The 18896-nt window shown below is 25.2% G+C and overlaps 2 protein-coding genes across 2 annotated transcripts in view; one reads left to right on the top strand and one right to left on the bottom strand.

The window, feature by feature from the left end:
- The first annotated feature begins 1336 nt into the window (after positions 1-1336).
- Positions 1337-12044, top strand: LOC117176107 (proteasome subunit beta type-1). The gene is made up of 4 exons (XM_033366148.1): positions 1337-1546; positions 1815-2004; positions 6923-7159; positions 11807-12044. Exons 1-4 carry the CDS (start codon positions 1452-1454, stop codon positions 11990-11992), a joined length of 708 nt encoding a protein of 235 aa, XP_033222039.1. The 5' UTR covers positions 1337-1451; the 3' UTR covers positions 11993-12044.
- A 1642-nt stretch (positions 12045-13686) lies between these two features.
- The window catches only part of LOC117177295 (endothelial differentiation-related factor 1 homolog), a 16797-nt gene continuing 11587 nt past the window's right edge, over positions 13687-18896 (bottom strand). The window contains exon 4 of the mRNA XM_033367891.1: positions 13687-14172. Within this exon, the coding sequence (XP_033223782.1) occupies positions 14017-14172 (156 nt within the window). The 3' untranslated portion in view covers positions 13687-14016. The remainder of the gene's footprint in view (positions 14173-18896) is intronic.

Consider the following 18896-nt stretch of genomic DNA (forward strand, 5'->3'; position numbering starts at 1 on the left):
CAAAAAAATATGACGAGAGAGAAAAGTTTTATTTTGTTTCATAGATTAATAAAAACATTAAGGAAAAATCGATTTTCCTAATTGAGCATTTTTGTTAATAACAATAGTTATAAACAATTAGGGTCAGGTATCGAAAATTCTACCCAAGATAATTACATTCTTTATGGTAAAATTAAGGATATAAAGAAAGGTAATCGCTATTAATTTAAAAATTGTGGCTTTTAGGGGAGGGTTCGTTTATAAAAAATAAATTGTTTATAAGGCCATAAATAAATAATGGTTCGTCGTACGAAAAAATATATCCAGAGAGTGAAAAGCGTAATCATGTTTCAAGGATTAATAAAAAAATGTAAGTCAATTCTGGTAATTAATGGTCATTATATATCAATTGTTATAAACAATTTAGCAAAAGAAATGATGAAAAATAAATTATGTTGATAATGCTAGATAAAGCTTTCGCAACAATTTGAGACAACATCATGACACTGGTTGATCTGGATGATTGTTTATTAATAAATAAAAATTCTAAACGGTTTCATCTAAAAATAAATACTTTTAACAACAATTTTAGGAGAGAAGTTTTTACTCGATCCGAAGATTTCTTTTTCCTTTTGAGAGATCTATCCTCTATACAGACAGTGTACAAGTTTCACATTTTTCTGAGCAATAAATTCTGAGGTAACACTGTGCAAATATGGCAATTTTGTTAAAAGATCATTTGTTTATAACGCTGTACGTATCAAACGGTTCGTCGTAAAAAAAAAGTATAAGACATAAAAAACTTTTATTTTTGCTCAGCCATGTTAAAAATGATTTTATACATTTTTTTGTGAATAAATAATAAAATTATTTTTTTAAATTGTTTAAACAAAAATTAACCCATGTTTCGAAAAACTACCCAAGATATTTGTAAGCAGGGGCCTTTTTTTGACCTTTTAAAAAATATTAATCTCGGGGACCTATTAGTGGCTACCGGATTACATGGGATTCGGTCTATTTTTGTTCTATTTTGCTAATATCTTTCTAAAAACTCATTTTTCTGCATAAGTGCATTTGGAAAATAGTTTGATATTTTAAAGAAATATTTAATAAAATAATAAAATGACAATAATTATTATTCATTACGAAGATATTACAAAGATAAATTTTTGTTCCATGCATTTGATTCATTTGATCCGGTTGAAGTGAAAATACCTTTTTGCAATTGGTATCGTTGCTTCACCCTCGGTGTGCGGCCATCTTGCCAGCTGACGTCACACATTGAAATACATGTTTAAATCAAAAATCCCTAGGTCCCTAGGAGCTAGGATCCCCACAAATTTTAGTAACTATACAACACCGCAAACCCCGGAAACAGAAAGTGATCAGTCATTCGCCCTAACCTAAAAATTGTATAAAGTTCGCAATTTTTGGTTTTGTACTTTAATCTTAGAAGCTTTTTCAATCATAAAATGACACTTTTCGATTCTGGTGAGACTAGAAATCTGCCCGACTATGTCCAAGGACCAAGGCAACAGCGATTTAACCCCTATTCAGACAATGGAGGGTAAGAAACAATCTTAACCAAAAATATTTAAACTAACACATCCTTTCTTCAAATCATTTTTCTATTTAATTTTTCCCCTCCTAAATTTTGTATCCTACTTTATTAAACTTTTGATTATATACACTCTTCTGTGTTTATCAGATATTTAAAAGATTTGAAAACTAACCGAAATGAGTCGGCATTTCATGGTTAGGAAAAATTTAAACTTAAATTCATTTTTTAACTTTCATTTCGAAAATTTACTGATGATTAAGTTGGATTTATTCAGGAGTGTCTTGGCTATTGGAGGAGACGACTTTTGCATCATTGGAGCTGACACCCGTCTCAGTAGTGGATTTCAGATTAATACCAGGAGCCAACAGAAGCTGTTCCAATTATCAGAAAAAACAATTTTGGGTTGTGCAGGATGTTGGTGCGACACCTTGAGTCTCACCAGAGTTTTAGCAGCACGTATGCAGGTAAATACCAAATAAATTTCACACTTATTCCCTGTGTTTCCCCTATTTCCGCTTTTTTCTTTAAATTTACGCAGAATGTCCAGAGACCTTGAAAATCTGGAATTCTACTTGAATTTTGTTTAAACTTGAAAACTTGGAAATCTTGAATTTTTCATGCGAACCTTGAATTAAATTTCTGTTTTCTTTTAAAAACGTTATTTTATTGGAATGCGAAAAGTAATTTAAATCTTTTGTCTATTATGAAAGAGACGTCTCGTTTAGAAGAAATTTTGCTACTGAAAAGTTTTTTTATTTTTCAAGATATAATTTATGTTTTACTCATTACAGAATAAATAAATTTTTAGGCATTTTTTTTGTAGACTATCAATTATTTTAGAGATTCCAATGAACAGATCTTAATATTGTGAATAATTTTGTAAGTTATTTTAAAATTATTCATTGCAAATTTCGATTCTAATTCAGTTTCACAATTAGAATTCGGCCATGGCGATATAACGGATTTTTTAAGGGTTTCACCACAAAGTTTTTGAGTGTGCGCCCGATTACAAAATATTTCTAAAGATTTAAAAATATTTCAAAGGATTTTGAACATTTTACAAAGATTTTACGGATTTCAAAGATTTATAAAAGGCGTGTACACCAGTTTTCAAATATTTCACAACAATTTCACAAAGCTTTTAAAAATGTCAAATGAATACAAAAAATTTGACAAATATTTCAAAAATTTCATAAAAATTTCATACATATTTCAAAAAAATATAAGAATTCCAAAACATTTGGAAGATTTTGAACGATTTCAAATATTTCAATGATTTCAAGCGAATAATAAAGGTTTCGAAAATATTTCAAATGTTGTTAGATTTACAGTTAAAAATTAAATTTTTAACCATAAAAAACAGTTTTTCTAAAAAAAAATAGTTAAATTTTGAACCAAAGAAATGAATTTTCAAATAAAAAAAGAATTTTTCATCAAAAAGATTAATATTCTACTACAAAAGACGAATTTTCAACTAAAAAAGATGAATTATCAGTCCAAAATGAAATATTTGTATTTAAAATTTGAAAAAATAAATTTTTAACAAAATATTTTAATTTTCAACCAAAAGAATTAATTGTAAAAAAATATGTTTTTACCAAAAAGAATAATATTCAACCAGAAAAAACGAATTTTCAACGAAAGGCGCGAATTTTAAACTAAAAAAAGATCAATTATGAACCTAAAATGAAATATTTAATATTAAAAAAAAATAGTTTTTAACCAAAGAAATGAATTGTAAACAAAAACAAATTTTTTACCAAAAAGATTAATATTCTACCAGAGAAGACGAATTTTCAACTAAAAAAGATAAATTATCAGCCCAAAATGAAATATTTATATTGACAGTTTATAAAAAAAATTAACTAAAGCAATGATTCGTAACAAAAATAAATTCTTCACCAGAAAGATTAATATTTTATCACAAAAAACGAATTTGCAACAAAATGCTTGAATTCTCAGCCAAATATTTGAAAATTCGACAAAGAATTTTTGGCAAAACACGGAGTAGTTAAATTTTTATTTGAAAAAATGATTTTAAAACAAAAAAGGAACAATTTTCATTGAAAGAAATGAATTGTAAACAAAAGAAATAATTTTTTACCGAAAAGATTAATATTCTACCAGAAAATACGAATTTTTAACGGAATGCATGCATTTTCAATTATAAAAGATAAATTATCAATCCAAATTAAAATATTTATATTTACAAATTAAAAAACAATTTAACCAAAGAAAAGATTATTTAAAAAAAATGAAATCTTCGCCCAAAAGATTAATGTTTTATCACAAAAAACGAATTTTCAACAAAACGCTTGAATTCTCAGCAAAATATTTGAAAATTCAACAAAGAATTTTTGGCCAAACACGGAGTAGTTAAATTTTTAGTTGGAAAAGTGATTTTAAAACAAAACAGGAACAATTTTCAACGAAAGAAATGAATTGTAAACAAAACAAAATAATTTTTTACCGAAAAGATTCATATTCTACCAGAAAAGACGAATTTTTAACGGAATGCATGCATTTTCAATTATAAAAGACAAATTATCAATCCAAAATGAAATATTTATATTTACAGATTAAAAAACAATTTAACCAAAGAAAAGATTAGTTTAAAAAATGAATTCTTTGCCAAAAAGATTAATGTTTTATCACAAAAAACGAATTTTCAACAAAACGCTTGAATTCTCAACCAAATAGTTGAATTTTTTACTAAGAAGATTAATTTTTTGCCAAACACGGAGTAGTTAAATTTTTAGTTGAGAAAATTATTTTAAAATAAAAAAGAACAATTTTCAACGAAATAAATTAATTCAAACAAAATTTTGTTACCAAAAAGATTAACATTCTACCAGAAAAGATGAATTTTCAATGGAATGCGTAAATTTTCAACTATAAAATATTAATTTATTAACCCAAAATGAAATATTTATATTTCCAGTTAAAAAAAAGTGTAACCAAAGAAATTATTCGTTAAAAAAATGAATTCTTCACCAAAAAGAATAGTATTTTATCAAAAAAACAAAATAATTTGCAAAAAAAGCTTGAATTCTCAACGAAAAAGTTGAATTTTTAATTAAGAAGATCAACCTTTTGCTAAAAACGGATTAGTTAAATATTTAATTGAAAAAATAATTTTAAAACAAAAAAGGAACAATTTTCAACGAAAGAAATGAATTGTAAACAAAAAATCTTTACCAAAAAGATTCATTTCTAATAGAAAAGACGGATTTTCAACGGAATGCGTGAATTTTCAACTAAAAAAGATAAATTATCAACCCAAAATGAAATATTTATATTTACAGTTAAAAAAACCAATTATAACCAAAGGAATAATTCGTTAAAAACGAATTCTTCACCAAAAAGATTAATATTTTATCACAAAAGATGAATTTGCAAAAAAATGGATGCATTTTGTTAAAAAAATGAATTCTTCACCAAAAAGATTAATTCGCAAAAAATGTTTGAATTTTGAACCAAATAGATGAATTTTTAACGAAGAAGATTGGCCAAATACGGTTGTAGTTAAATTTTCATTTGAAAACATTATTTTAAACCAAAAAAAGAAAAATTTTCAACAAAATAGTTGTATTTTCAAACAAAAGAAAAAAGAGAATTTTCAAAAAAATAAATTTATTTTTAACTAAAGAAATGAATTTTCAACTATACTTTTAACTAAGTAGTTAAATCTAACGAAAAATGTAATAGTTGATATTTCAACAAAAAAATATTTTAATTTGAAACACCAAAAACCATTTAATTCAACTAAAGAAGATGCAGTTTCAACAAAGCAGTTAAAAATCCTTGATAAAAAATATTAGTTTTTAACCAAGCATTTGCATTTTATCCAAAAATGATTAAAATGTCTACAACAGGAGAATTTGTAAACCAAAAAGATGAATTTTCAACAAAGAAAGATTTTTTAGTTAATAAAGAAAAACCAAAAAATGTATTCAAAATGTGACATTTTCTGAAAAACAGTTCAATTTTCTATCAGAAAATATGAATATTGAACAAAAAATTTAATATTCGGCCAAATATTTTTTTCATGCTCATTTTGCGTAAAATTATTGATGAAAAAAAAGATTTCTTATCGTTCGGATATTTTATAATTGGTTTATGTTTTTTTCGAAAATTTTATTAATCGTGAATTATCTAATTCGATAACATTATAAACTGTTCGGAAATTTTATTATTAGACTGAAAACCCCCGAAACATAAAATCCCCGAAGTGGGAAATTTCCAAATACTAAAGTTCCCGAAATTATAAAATTTCCGAACTACAAAAATTGCAAATTGGAAAATTCAAGAATTAAAAGTTTCCCGAACTTGAAAATTTCCGGCAGAAAATTACCGAATTAAATCTTATTTATTTATTAAGAATAAAAAGAATAAAAATATTTCTATCAAAGAAATTTTTTTTAATATTTAAAGTTTTCTAAAATCATTTTTTTGAATTTGCAAAGTGCTAAATTGAATGCTGCTAAGTTTGTTTGGAAAATGTGATTAGTTTCGAGAGAAATTTCTTTTTTTTGTTCGAGTCGCACGTGTTTTTACATTTATTTTTGTATGCAATTTTTATACAATTATAGTTACTTTAAATTCAAATAATAATTTTTCTAAATTTAACAAATAAAAAAAATGTTCTTTCATGGAAACATTTGATTAAGGATTTTTTTAATAAATATAATAGTATTGATTTAAAAAACATTTTTAAATTGTTTAAGTTCGGGAATGTTCTAATTTCAACATTTTATAATTCGGCAATTTTCTTGCGGGAATTTTATTATCCGAGAATTTTCCAATTCGGGATTTTTGTATTTCGGCAATTTAATTATTTCGGAAATCTTAGCATTTGAGTATTTTCAAATGTCGGGAAATTTATTTTTGGGGATTTTTCTGTTTTAACTAAAATTGTCCAATTTTCGGCTTCAAATCTTTATTGGTTAAATAATTAAATTTAAAACCTTAAAAAATTGATTAGTTTCAGATTTAAAAATTATAAGCGAGTACAATTTCCAATATGAAATATCTAAAATTATTAATAAATTAGTCAAATTTCCATGTTTTGAATTTTACACGAGCAATTCCATGTGAAATCATCTGAAGAATTTAAGCAATGGTTAGTAATTTGATGAAAATTTTAATATTTGTTCGCTTAGATGTTGAAAGAAAAACCCTAAAATGATTTTTGAAAAATTCAAAAAACTTGGAAGATATTCAGTCTTTTTTTTCAAAAAAAATAATTTCAGAAACTTATAGAAAATTTGTTTCGGTCACCTACCTGTTACCTATTTTTGAAAAAATTTCACCTTTTTTAACTCTAATGGGTATTGTGATGACTGTATTTTTTCAAAAAATGTGATTTAATTATTTTATCAGATGTATAAGCACGAACATCTGAAAGATATCTCGACACCTGCTGCGGCCCAGATGCTCTCTACGATGTTGTACTATAAAAGATTTTTCCCGTACTACATTAGCAACATTTTGGCTGGTTTAGACGAAGAGGGAAAAGGCTGTGTTTACAGCTACGATCCGATAGGTCACATGGAAAGGGCTAATTTCCGAGCTGGAGGTTCTGCAGGCGCTCTTCTACAGCCGCTTTTGGACAATCAGGTATTCCCTGGAATTCTATTTTATTTCAAAATCTGGATTGGGAAATTAAAAACTGATTTAAAAAAGTGATCAGGGTCATTCTTTTATACTCTCTAATTAATCTTCGTTGAAAGTTAATTCTTTTAAATTGAAAAGTCCACGATTATACATCGATTAAATTCTTCTTCCGACTCGGAAAAAAAATTCCATACCAACATTTTTTCCCTTTCTTTTCAAATTGAAATTATAAAATACAAACGTTCTTTTTTTATATAGATAATTCCGGCCATAAATCCTTTTAAGTTGAATTGTTTCAATTTTAATACATTTTAAGTTAATATAGGAATAGAATAAAAACGATTAAGAATGAATCTATAAATTGAAAATAGTTTATAAAGTTGTACATTTTTTAAACAAGTAAAGTTTGAACAGTTAAATTTGCAACGTAAAAATCTCCGAATTATATAATTTTGAACAGATTCAGAATTTTTTGATATTGATACTTCCATCAGAAAATATTTTTATTTTAAATGAATGGCAGTTAAATTCAATCAAAAAAGATTTTAATTTTAATTTGCAAACTGTTTAATTCAACCAAAAAAACGCATTTTCTACAAAGGATATGAAACTTCAGTCGAAAAAACTGAATTTACTTTTAATTTTAAACTAAAAAATATTTCACCAAAAATAAAATAATTAAATTTTGAGTTAAAACATTAATTTTCAACTAAAAAAAAAAAACTCATTTTCAACCACACAGGTAAATTTTCAATCAAAATGGTGGATCTTCAACTGGAATAATTAAATTATCAATTTAAAAAGTTAATTTGCAACCAATAACGAAACGAATTTTCTACAAAATAGTTACATTTAACCAAGGAGATGAATTTTCAACGAAAATAATTAAAATTAAACAAAAAATTACTTTTCAAACCAAATATTGAATTCCTTGCAAATAACTTAATTTTTATTAACCAAAAAGGATATTTTTTAACAAAAGTGTTTAATTTTCAGAAAAGTAGAGTAAGTTTCCACCAAACAGACAAAATTTCAACAAAAAACATGAATTTTTGACCAAGAAGATTAATTGTCTGCCAAAAATGACAAAATTTCAACAATTTCTTTGGTTACTAATTTTACTATTTGGTTGAAAATTGAATTATATTGTTGAAAATTCGTCTTTTTTAAAGACAGTTAATCGGTTTGAATTGAAAATTTATCAATTTGGTTGTCAATGCACTTTTTTAAATTGAAAATTGAACTTTTTTTGTATAAAATTAATCTTTTTGTCTTAAAAATGCAAATTTTTTGTTAAAAATTTGTCTTCTTGGTTTGAAAATTCTATTATTTTTGTAGAAAATTCAACTATTTGGCTGAAAATGTACTTTTTGGTTAATAATTCACATTTTCGGGTTGAAAAGTGAACTGTTTTGTAGACAAATAATCTTTTGGCTTGAAAATTACACTTTTTTGTAGAAAATTATACTTTTTGTTTAAAAAATTAATTTGTAAATAAATATAAAATAAATAAATTAAAAGAAATATATATTAAATAAATTTGAAATGAATTTTCTCGCCTAAATATTTAACTATTCTATTCTTGGCAAAAAAATTAATGGTTTTTGTGTCGAAAATTCAACTACTTGGTTGAAAGTTTAACTCAAAACTTATGTAACTGTTTCATTTTTAGTAGAAAATTAATTGTTTTTAGTTGAAAATTCAATTTTTTTTAAATTTACCTTTTTGTAGACAAATCATCCTTTTTGCTTGAAAATTCCACTTTTTTGTAGAAAATTCTACTTTTTGGTTGAAAATGCAACTGTCTGATTGAAACTTGAACTGGTTTGTTAAAAAATCTTTTAATTAGTAAAAATTAATTTTGAAATAAATAAATTGAAAGAAATATATATTAAATAAATTGAAAATTAATTTTCTCGGCTGCAAATATAACTATTCCATTTTTCGCAAAAAAATTAATGTTTTTTTGCCGAAAATTCAACTACTTGGTTGAATGTTGGCCTGTTTCGTTGAAATTATTTTTTTATTTTGTTTTGTTAAAAATTCATCTTTTTTACTGTATGCTTATGTAACTATTTCATTTTTGGTAGAAAATTAATAGTTTTTAGTTAAAAATTCAATTTTTTTGTTTTAAATGTATGTATTTTGTTGAAATTTCAGCTTTTTTGTTTAAATCTTGAAAATTCATATTTTTGGGTCGAAAATTCAAATGTTTTCTAGAAAACTCATACTTTGGCCAGAAAATTTAAGTTTTTGGTAGATAATTCAACTATTTTCTAGATCACTTTTTGTTGAAAATTAATATTTTCTGGTTAAGAATTTATCCGTTCCACAATTTGATAGAAATTAAAAAAGTAAACTTATTTTTTTTTTTAGAATTTAAATATTTTTTCGTCACAATATCAACTGTTACATTATTTTTTTAGAATTATCTTTTTTTTTGTAGAATTCAACTTTTTCTGATTGAAAACTAAAATCTTTTTTGGTTGAAATATCAACTATTATATTTTTGGTTTGCAGGTTATTTTTTTTTATATGAAAATTCCACCATTTGATTGTAAATTTATCGGTTTTACTTCAACTATTTTGCTGAAGATTAATTTCTTTTTGTTTAAAATTAATTCTTTGAACTGATATTGTAACCATTTCATTTTTGGTTTAAAGTTGATCGTTTTTAATTGAAAATTCAAGAGTTTGGTGGAAAATTTACTTTTTTTCAAATTGAAAAATCATATTTTTTAGTTGAAAATTCAACTGTTTTTTAGTAAATTCACCTTTTCGTCTCGAAAGTTCAACTATTTTGTTCAAAAATCGTCCTTTTGGGTTTGAAATTCGATTGTTTTGGTAGAATCTTCAACAATTTGTTATGCTATTACATTTTTATAGTTCTTTTTTAGGTAGAATTCAAATTTTTTTATTTACAAAATCTCTTTTTTGCATTCTTTGATCTTTGGATGTACAAAGCTAGCATTTAAAAAAGGCTGAGCCCAAAATGACCATGTACTGGGCTGGATGTTGTAATCGAAGAAAAAAATTCCCGGTCATTTCACCGTTTTTTCCCGGTTTGCAAACATTTTTCACGTTCAATAAAATTTAAAAAATCGAACTCTATTCTAAAAAATTTTGCATTTGAAGCAATAAACAATTTAAATTTACACTATGAAATGGAAGGTACTAACACTTTTCAATTTAAACTTTTTTAATGAAATGCAGATAAACTGCAAAATTTAGAACTTTTATAAATTATGGAGTTCAAAAATTCAGATTAAATTCCAAAAATAGTTTAAGCATCCTTCAAATACTAAAAAAATTGATTTTAAAACATTGATAAATCTAGAAGTGGTTTTATATTTTTCTAAATTTAAAATCATTGATGAAATTTTTTCGGAACGTTTAAATATATTTTTAAATGAATTGAATTTTTCCTACAACTTTTAGAAAGTCCTGCAAATAAAAAAAATCCTTAAAATTTGAATTTGCAAATAACAATCCTATCACTTATTATTTGTAGAAAATATTAAGAGTAATCTTAAGAGATATTTAGAAGTTTTAAAAATATCAAAATTAAATTTAGGACTTGAAATGATTTCAAATCATTTACACGAAGTTTGTGATCCGAAAAAATTGGGCTATTTGTACCGAAATTTTGCTGCAAATACCCACAGCCGAATTTAAAAGAAAATGCAAATTTTTGCAGATTTCAACCAAAAATTTTAGAAATTTTTTAAGAATTGTGAAAGGCTTAAAAAGAATAAAAACATTTCCTTAAGATTCCTAGGAAAATTGAAAATGATTTTTTATTTTGAAAAATTATTGTAACAGAAAATTTAAAAATATTTTAAGAGATTTTCAAAATTATCAAAACAGAATCTGGAAGATTTGAAGGATTTTTTTTTAATTTGCAGGATTTTTCAAAGGTTGTAGGAAAAATTCGGTTAATTTTAAAATTGATTTAGAAGTTCTAAACAAAAATGGTACCACACGTCTTTTCAATGACTTGAAGACATTTCAAGTTTTTAATTAATTTCGAATCTTTTCAAAACTGCGAAATATCGCTTGAAATTACTACTGCTACTACTACAATTCAGTTTCAAATTGTTTACTTTTACATATATTTGTGTTCAATTTACTCGTCTTAAATAGACAGTGAAATTTTTAATGGCTAAGAAAACTAATAAAAATAATGTATTAATCAATTTATTTATTCAATTTAATATAAAAAACATTGTAAAGGAAGAGCTAAAACTTTGAATTAAAAATATTTTATTGATGAATCATTAAAATTTTTGTTTAAAAATAAAATTATCGGAATAAATGATATTATATTAATCTCAATTCGTATTAAGACTTTCGAATTCAAACAGTTACAATCTGGAAATTCCCAAATTTTGAACGGATTTAGAATTCTTTTGTCAAATCAATTATTGTTCAATTTTTTGTACTTTAATTATTTACAAAACTGTTGAAATCAAACTTGGGCAAATTTTTGTTCTGAAAATTCGTAAAATTCCCGGTCAAGGAGTAAATTCACTGTTATTTCCCGGTTTTTCCCGTTCTCAGAAAATTCCCGGTCATTTTCCGGTCCAGCGGCCACCCTGAATTAACTTGGAAAAACATAAATTTGAATCATACACGAACAATTATTTTCAGATCGGTTATGGAAATCAAGAAAATGTAGACAAAATACCATTGACAGTCGAGAAGGCGTTGAAGATTTTGAAGGATGTGTTCATCGCTGCTGCTGAACGTGATATCTACACTGGGGATAGCATTGTCATTAAAATTATTACAAAAGATGGTCTTAAAACTGAGACATTCGATTTAAGGAGAGATTAATTTTCAAGTTTACTGTATTGCGGAATTATTGAATACAATGCTTTATATCGAATTTCAGCTTTTCTCAAATTTTTTATACCTTTTGCTTCCTTGTAGAGGATGTTTTATAATAGTAATAATTTCGAAAAAAACCTCAAGGCCGTTGGAGATAACTTTATGGAATTTTGAGAGCTAATTTTAAATTAAAATTTAATTTAACTTGATTTTAAAATTTTGAGAACTAATATCTCAAAGTTGACCGAAGGATTTCTAAAAATGTTCATTACCTTTTTTTATCACTTTATAATATTTTGAAAATTCATCTGGTTTTAGTTAAAAATGCAACTATTTTTTGTGAAAAATTAATATTTGTGGTTAAAGATTCATTATTTTTATTTAAAATTCACCTATGGGTGAAATTGGGATTTCGCGATTTCAGCAGCTGATTTAAAGATTAAGAAATGTTCAAAACATATCGAAAGACATGTGTTTTTGGTGTGAAATTTTCCGTAGAATACAATTCTGTAATTGAAATTAAAAAAAAAGAAATATTTTGTTATAAAGAAATTGTTTTCAACAAATTAGGTTTTTGAACAAATTATTCTTTCTTTTGAAGAATCGTATTATTTGTTGTGCATTTTAATAAAATTCAACGAAACCAACGCAATTTATTAGCTAAAACATTGTTTTTCAAGAAAAAAATATATAAAAGTAATATAATTGTACTAAATATTTTTCCTATGTCAAATAAAAATAAAAATTGAATAAATACATATTTTGAGGGACTTTCATTAAAAAATTTAAGATTCATGCTTATAAGCTGTTGTTATACGGTGGAAAAGTAGCTTCAAAGTGAGTCCAAGGAACATTGAAAAATGTTTGTTACTTCGAAAGTTATTGAACATTTCATAAAGATTGAAATTTATACTATTTTTGTAATAACTTCTTACAAAATAGACAAATTGGCTTCATCCTAGGCTCACATTATATAGAATTTCGAGAGCAATAAATAAGTAGGTATACGAAAACTTTTGACCGGCAGTGTATATTTCAAATACACGGTATGCCGTTGATTTTCATATAAAGTGGATCAAAATATCCTGTATAAAAAAATCATTCAATTATCTATTCATTTATCAACATTCCTTGATTTACAGATACTCCAAATAATCATCCATCGTCACTGTCGTCGGAAAAATGCTCCTCTTCCGAATCCGACAGAGATGCTGCCACATATTTCACACTTCGGAGATTATAAACCCGGGCACTCATTCTGAAACATGAATTATTAAATAATTATTGTAAATTGATTATTATCAGAAATGAATTACGAAAATTTAAATAAAAGTTTAGCAAATTCAAATTTATTCAAGGTGGCTATCGAATGCGAAAAAATGTTTTCTTTGCAATTTATTTTAATAAATATATATTCAAATCTCTAATTATTGTAAGAAAGATGAAATTTACTTGCTTTCAATAGAAATCCAAGTGCCCAACAGCAAAATTTCCTACTTTTATCTTTCGGCGTCGGCAACGATGCTGCACAAACGTAAGGAACACTTGTGCAAATATGCACTCACTCGAGCCAGCAACTTGAAAATGTTGTTGGTGCAGATTCACACCAGTGTACGTCGAGAGGGTTAATGTACTGCAAATTTGTTGTTGTTGGGATAAATGTATGCAAGGGTCAAAATGCAAAAATCAGGTTCGAAACATAACATAAATTATTAGTCTTTATTGCGGACTTTTCGTATAAATAATATTCTTGTTACTGATTCACACATATGTATAGACGTTTGAGCAGGACACATTACGCAATCTTGCTATGCAGTGACTACTTCGTAATTGAGACATATATATTCTATAAAAATTTGTATTCCATATGTATAGACAAAATTAACATCGCAATAACCTACGTTATATAGAATATCAAAATAACCGAGGGAAAGAAGTATAATGGATGACAATTTAAGTATCGTCGATTATACGTGGGCTTTTGCAGGATCGACTTTAATGCTGAAAAGTAAACATCACTCCCCCGAGATTCACTTCTTTGTCCCGGGGGCCACCAAGGGGCACCCACGATCCTTTCCCCGTAATTTCATTCCAAGTATTTTCTCGATCTTGCCAATCACCAACTGATTTGGAATTCCACGACCGGCCTCGTAGTCGTTTATCACTTGTGTTTTTTCATTCACTTTCTGCAACAGCAAACCATACCTTATTTTTCATTACTTTTTAAGAGATGATTCAACAAAATTTAATTTGTTTCTCAGTTCCAGGCCTCGGACTTTATTTCAGAGATTAAAAATAGTCCAAATAGTGTGACAAATTAAAAAAAAAGTAATAATTTTTTAAGTATTGAAAATAAACTTCAATGTATAATTTAAAATGTTATTCTTTAGTCCGTATATTAGCAAAATTTCGATTTATTTATCGCAGGCTTGAGTCTCTTTTTGCACTTAAAAGTCTACTAATACATTTTTCATGAATTCAATTGTTTTGTTGAAAATTCACCTTTTTGGTTTGATATTAACAATTTAATTAAAATTTTGTTCCTTTCTTCATTAACATATTTTGTTAACCCTTAAAGGGCATACTGGGTAAAAAATCATCCAGCGACTAATTTGCGCTCTAACGAAACGTACCAAATTTAAGAAAATGAAACATATGGCGCCAGATTAACAAATGACATGAAAACCTATTTTTCTATGTCATTTTCAGATAATTTTGATTTTTATCATTTTTATACGCAGTTTGAGATAAATAAAATCGTTTAATTGCGCAAAGTAAGGTGCTTCATTTTTCACTGAATTGAAGTTTTTATTTTTTGAATAAATACCTTCTTCGGAACGAACACTATAAGACTAATTTTATTTTTGAAGCGCCGTATCTCGGAAGAAAACAAGTGTAATTTTAAGTAAAAATATTAAAAACTTAAAAAATTATGAATTTGGGTACGTAACACCCAGTATGCTCTTTATGTCATTTTACGGAAGTGTGCCCTTTAAGAATTAAATTGAAAATACCTTTCCATACAAATTAAAACTTTTTTGTTAAAAATACACCTGTCTGGTTTAAGATTAATCGATTTCGGTTGAAAATTAACTTTTTCACTAAAAATTCGCATTCTCGGATTGAAAATTCGTCTTTCTTGGTTAACACTGTTTTTAAATTTAAATCGTTTTTATTGAAATATCAACTCTTCGGTTGAAAGTGAAACTACTTTCTTAAAAGTTCATTTTTTGGTTGAAAATTTATAGTTTTATTTGAAAATACGTGTTTTATGTGGTTAAAAAGTCATATTCCTTGGTAGAATATTTAATTGTTTTTTTTTTTAATTAACCTTTTTGGTTTGATTTAAACAATTAGATTGAAACTTCTCTCTTGAGTAACACATTTTTTTATTTGAAAATCCAGACTGACCGTCTTAATCAAAGAACAAAATTCCCGGTTTTTCCCCGGTTTGCAATTATTTTTCCCGGTTAATAAAATTTTAAAAATCGAAATATAAAGCTAAACAGTAAAAATACAAGTAATACAAAATAAACAACAAACTAAAGCATTCAAAGTGGAACTCTTGAATTTTTAACTTTTAAAATTGAAGTTTAAACGTTTTCAAATTAAAAAATTTGCTATTGAATTGTTCAACAATTTACACGTATGAACTGGAAGGTACTCACACTTTTCAACAGAATAATTTCGAGTTTAATGAACTTAAACTGAAAAATTCAGAATTTTTAACATTCATAAATTATAGAGTTCAAAGATTTACATTAAGTTCCAAAAATATAAATCCAGGTTAACATTTCCAATACGCTAAATTAAAGAATGAATTAGTGAACTTTAAAAATGGTCAAAATTATATTATTCAGTTATTTTAGGCCAAGAAATATTTAAAAATTTACATTTTTTTCAACTTAAAAGTTCTTAAATTAGAATTAAAATTATTTTTATTTTAAATAGTTTGAGCGTCCTTGAAAAACTTTGAAATTGTGTTTAAAAATCTTGAGAAATCTAGGAGTTAAAATTTTTTTCAAACTTAGCTTTATTTTTGAAATTTTTTCAAAACTTCTCAATAAATTTAAAAATTAATTGAATTTGCCCTACAAATTTGAGAAAATCCTGCGAATAAAAAAAATGTCCTTAAAATTTGGATTTCTAAATAACATTTAAACACTTATTATTTTTATAAAGAATTAGAGTAATTTTAAGAGATATTTGGAAGTTTGGAAAAGATTAAAAATTAATTTAGAACTTGAAATGTTTTTAAATAATTTTAACGAAGTGTATTTACTGAAAAAATTTGGTTATACGTAACGAAATTTCGGTGCAAATACTCACAGACCTAACTTAAAACAAAATGTAGATTTTTAAAGTTTACAAAAAATGTAGAAGTTTTTTAAGAATTGTGAAAGGCTCCAAACGAATGAAAACATTTTCTTTAAATGCCTAGGAAAATTGAAAATGATTCTTCATTTTGAAAAATTATTTTAACAGAATATTCAAAAAGATTTTAAGGGAATTCCCATATTATTAAAAACGACCCAGGAAGAATTTAAGAATCTTTTTTTAAATTTTAACATTTTCTAAAATTGTAGGAAAGATTTTATTCAGTTTAAAATATTTTTAGAAGTTCTGAAATTTTTTTTCAAAAACTTCGTTTAAATTACTTGGCATCATTTTAAGTTTTTAATTAATTTTAAATCTTTTCGAAACTTCTAAACATCTCTTAAAATTCCTCAAATTTTTCTAAAAATAATACGTGTTCAATTATTATTTAGACATCAAAATTCAACGATTTCGCTTTGCTTTTAAATATTTGGCTTCAATTTAGTCGTCTTAAATTATAAGTCAAATATTTTTAAATATTAAATAATTATACTTTTTCTTAAAAATTTTTTTAAAAAATTAAATGGGTTAAAAATAGAATAAGTTAGACTGAAACAATATTTTTAATTTAATAAAAACCTTTAATTACGAATTAATTACGATTCTGGAAATTCTATAACTTTCCACTGATTTAGAATCGTTTTTTAAAATAAATTATTTTACATTTTTTAATACTTAAAGTATCGATCCATTTTAAATATTATTTATTTATATTTACAGTTGATAAAATAAAACTATTTTTTATCAAAAATTTGCAACTTTATATTTTTTAATTTTGAATTGTTTAGTCTTCAAGACTGCACGTTAAAATTCTTTAAATTAAAAATATAAGCTTAAAAATAAAATAGATAATTTTTCAGGTAAAAGATTGTCGAATTACACATTATAAACTGAATGATATCATAATTAAAAAAAAAATTAATTGAACCAATTATTAAAAAAAACTGTTGAAATCGAATTTCGACAGATTTTTCATCTGAAAATTTGTAAAATTCCCGGTCAAGAAATAAATTCACTGTCATGTCCCGGTCATTTCCCGGTCTAGCGACCACCCTAAAAATGTCTTTCTGCAGAAATTTAATTTTTGTGTGAAAAATACAACTGTCTGGTTAAGATTAATCGATTTCGGTTGAAAATTAACTTTTCTATTGAAAATTCACATTACCGGGTCGAAAATTCATTTTCGTTGGTTAAACTGTACTGAAATTTAAATTGCAATCTTTTTTATTGAAATATTAACTTCTCGGTTGAAAGTTAAACCACCTTCTTCAGAGTTCATTTTTGGTTTGGACCTTCATCATTTTATTTTAAAATACGTGTTTTATGTGGTTAAAAAGTCATATTTCTAGGCAGAAAATTCAACTGTTTTGTTGAAAATTCATCTTTATTGTCTGATTTCAACAATTTGATTGAAATTTTTGGTTTCTTTCTTGACTAAGATATTTTTGTTAAATTGGAAATCTCTTTCTGTAGAAATTAAATTTTTTCTGAAAAATACAATTGTCTGGTTAAAGGTTAATCGGTTTCGGTTAAAAATAAACTTTTTTTTATTGAAAATTCACTTTCTCGGGTTGAAAATTCAAATATTTTGTAGAAAATTCGTCTTTGTTGGTTGAAACTGTTTTTATATTTTAATTAAAATCTTTTTTATTGAAACATCAACTCCTCGGTTAAAAGTAGAACTGCTTTCTTAAAAGTTCATTTTTGTGTTGCAAATTCATAATTTTAAACAAAAATTCATCATTTTCATTGAAAATTCGTATTTTATGTGGTTAAAAAGTCACATTTCTTGGTAAAAAATTCATCTGTTTTGTTGAAAATTCGTCTTTTTGATTTGATTTCAACAATTTGATTGAAATTTCTTTCTCTTTTAAATAACACATTTTTTATTTAAAAATCTCTTTCTGCAGAAATTTAAGTTATTTCTGAAAAATACAACTGTCTGGTTAAAGATTAATCGGTTTCGGTTAAAAATAAACTTTTTTTATTGAAAATTCACTTTCTCGGGATAAAAATTTTAATGTTTTGTAGAAAAATCGTCTTTTCTGGTTAAAACTGTTTTAAAATTAAAACCTTTTTAACTGAAACATCAATTCTTTGGTTGAAAGATTAACTGCTTGCTTAAAAGTTTATATTTGGGTTAACAATTCATACTTTTAATTGTGTATTCGTGTTTTGTAGAATAATGATATTTCTGGCTCGAAAATTAAAAATTTGGGTAAAAGTCCTTTTTGCTAGAAAATAAAGTTTTTAGTTAACATTTTTTTAAGCATAATTTTATTTTTAACTACTTTCTTAAAAATTGATTTTTTTCGTTGAATATTGTACTTGAAAATTCGTTTTCATGTTTTCGGCTTGAAGATTTAAATTTTTTGTTATAGAGGTTTCGTCTTATCGACTTGAAAATTCATAAATTTGATACGAAATTCAACTGTTTTGTTGAAAATTCATGTATTTGCTTAAAAATCGTATTATTTTTAAATAGAAAATTAATGCTTTTGATTTATATTTAACTATTTGGTAGAAAAAAAGA

Source organism: Belonocnema kinseyi, chromosome 7 (assembly GCF_010883055.1).
Source record: "Belonocnema kinseyi isolate 2016_QV_RU_SX_M_011 chromosome 7, B_treatae_v1, whole genome shotgun sequence".
NCBI classification, from domain to species: domain Eukaryota; kingdom Metazoa; phylum Arthropoda; class Insecta; order Hymenoptera; family Cynipidae; genus Belonocnema; species Belonocnema kinseyi.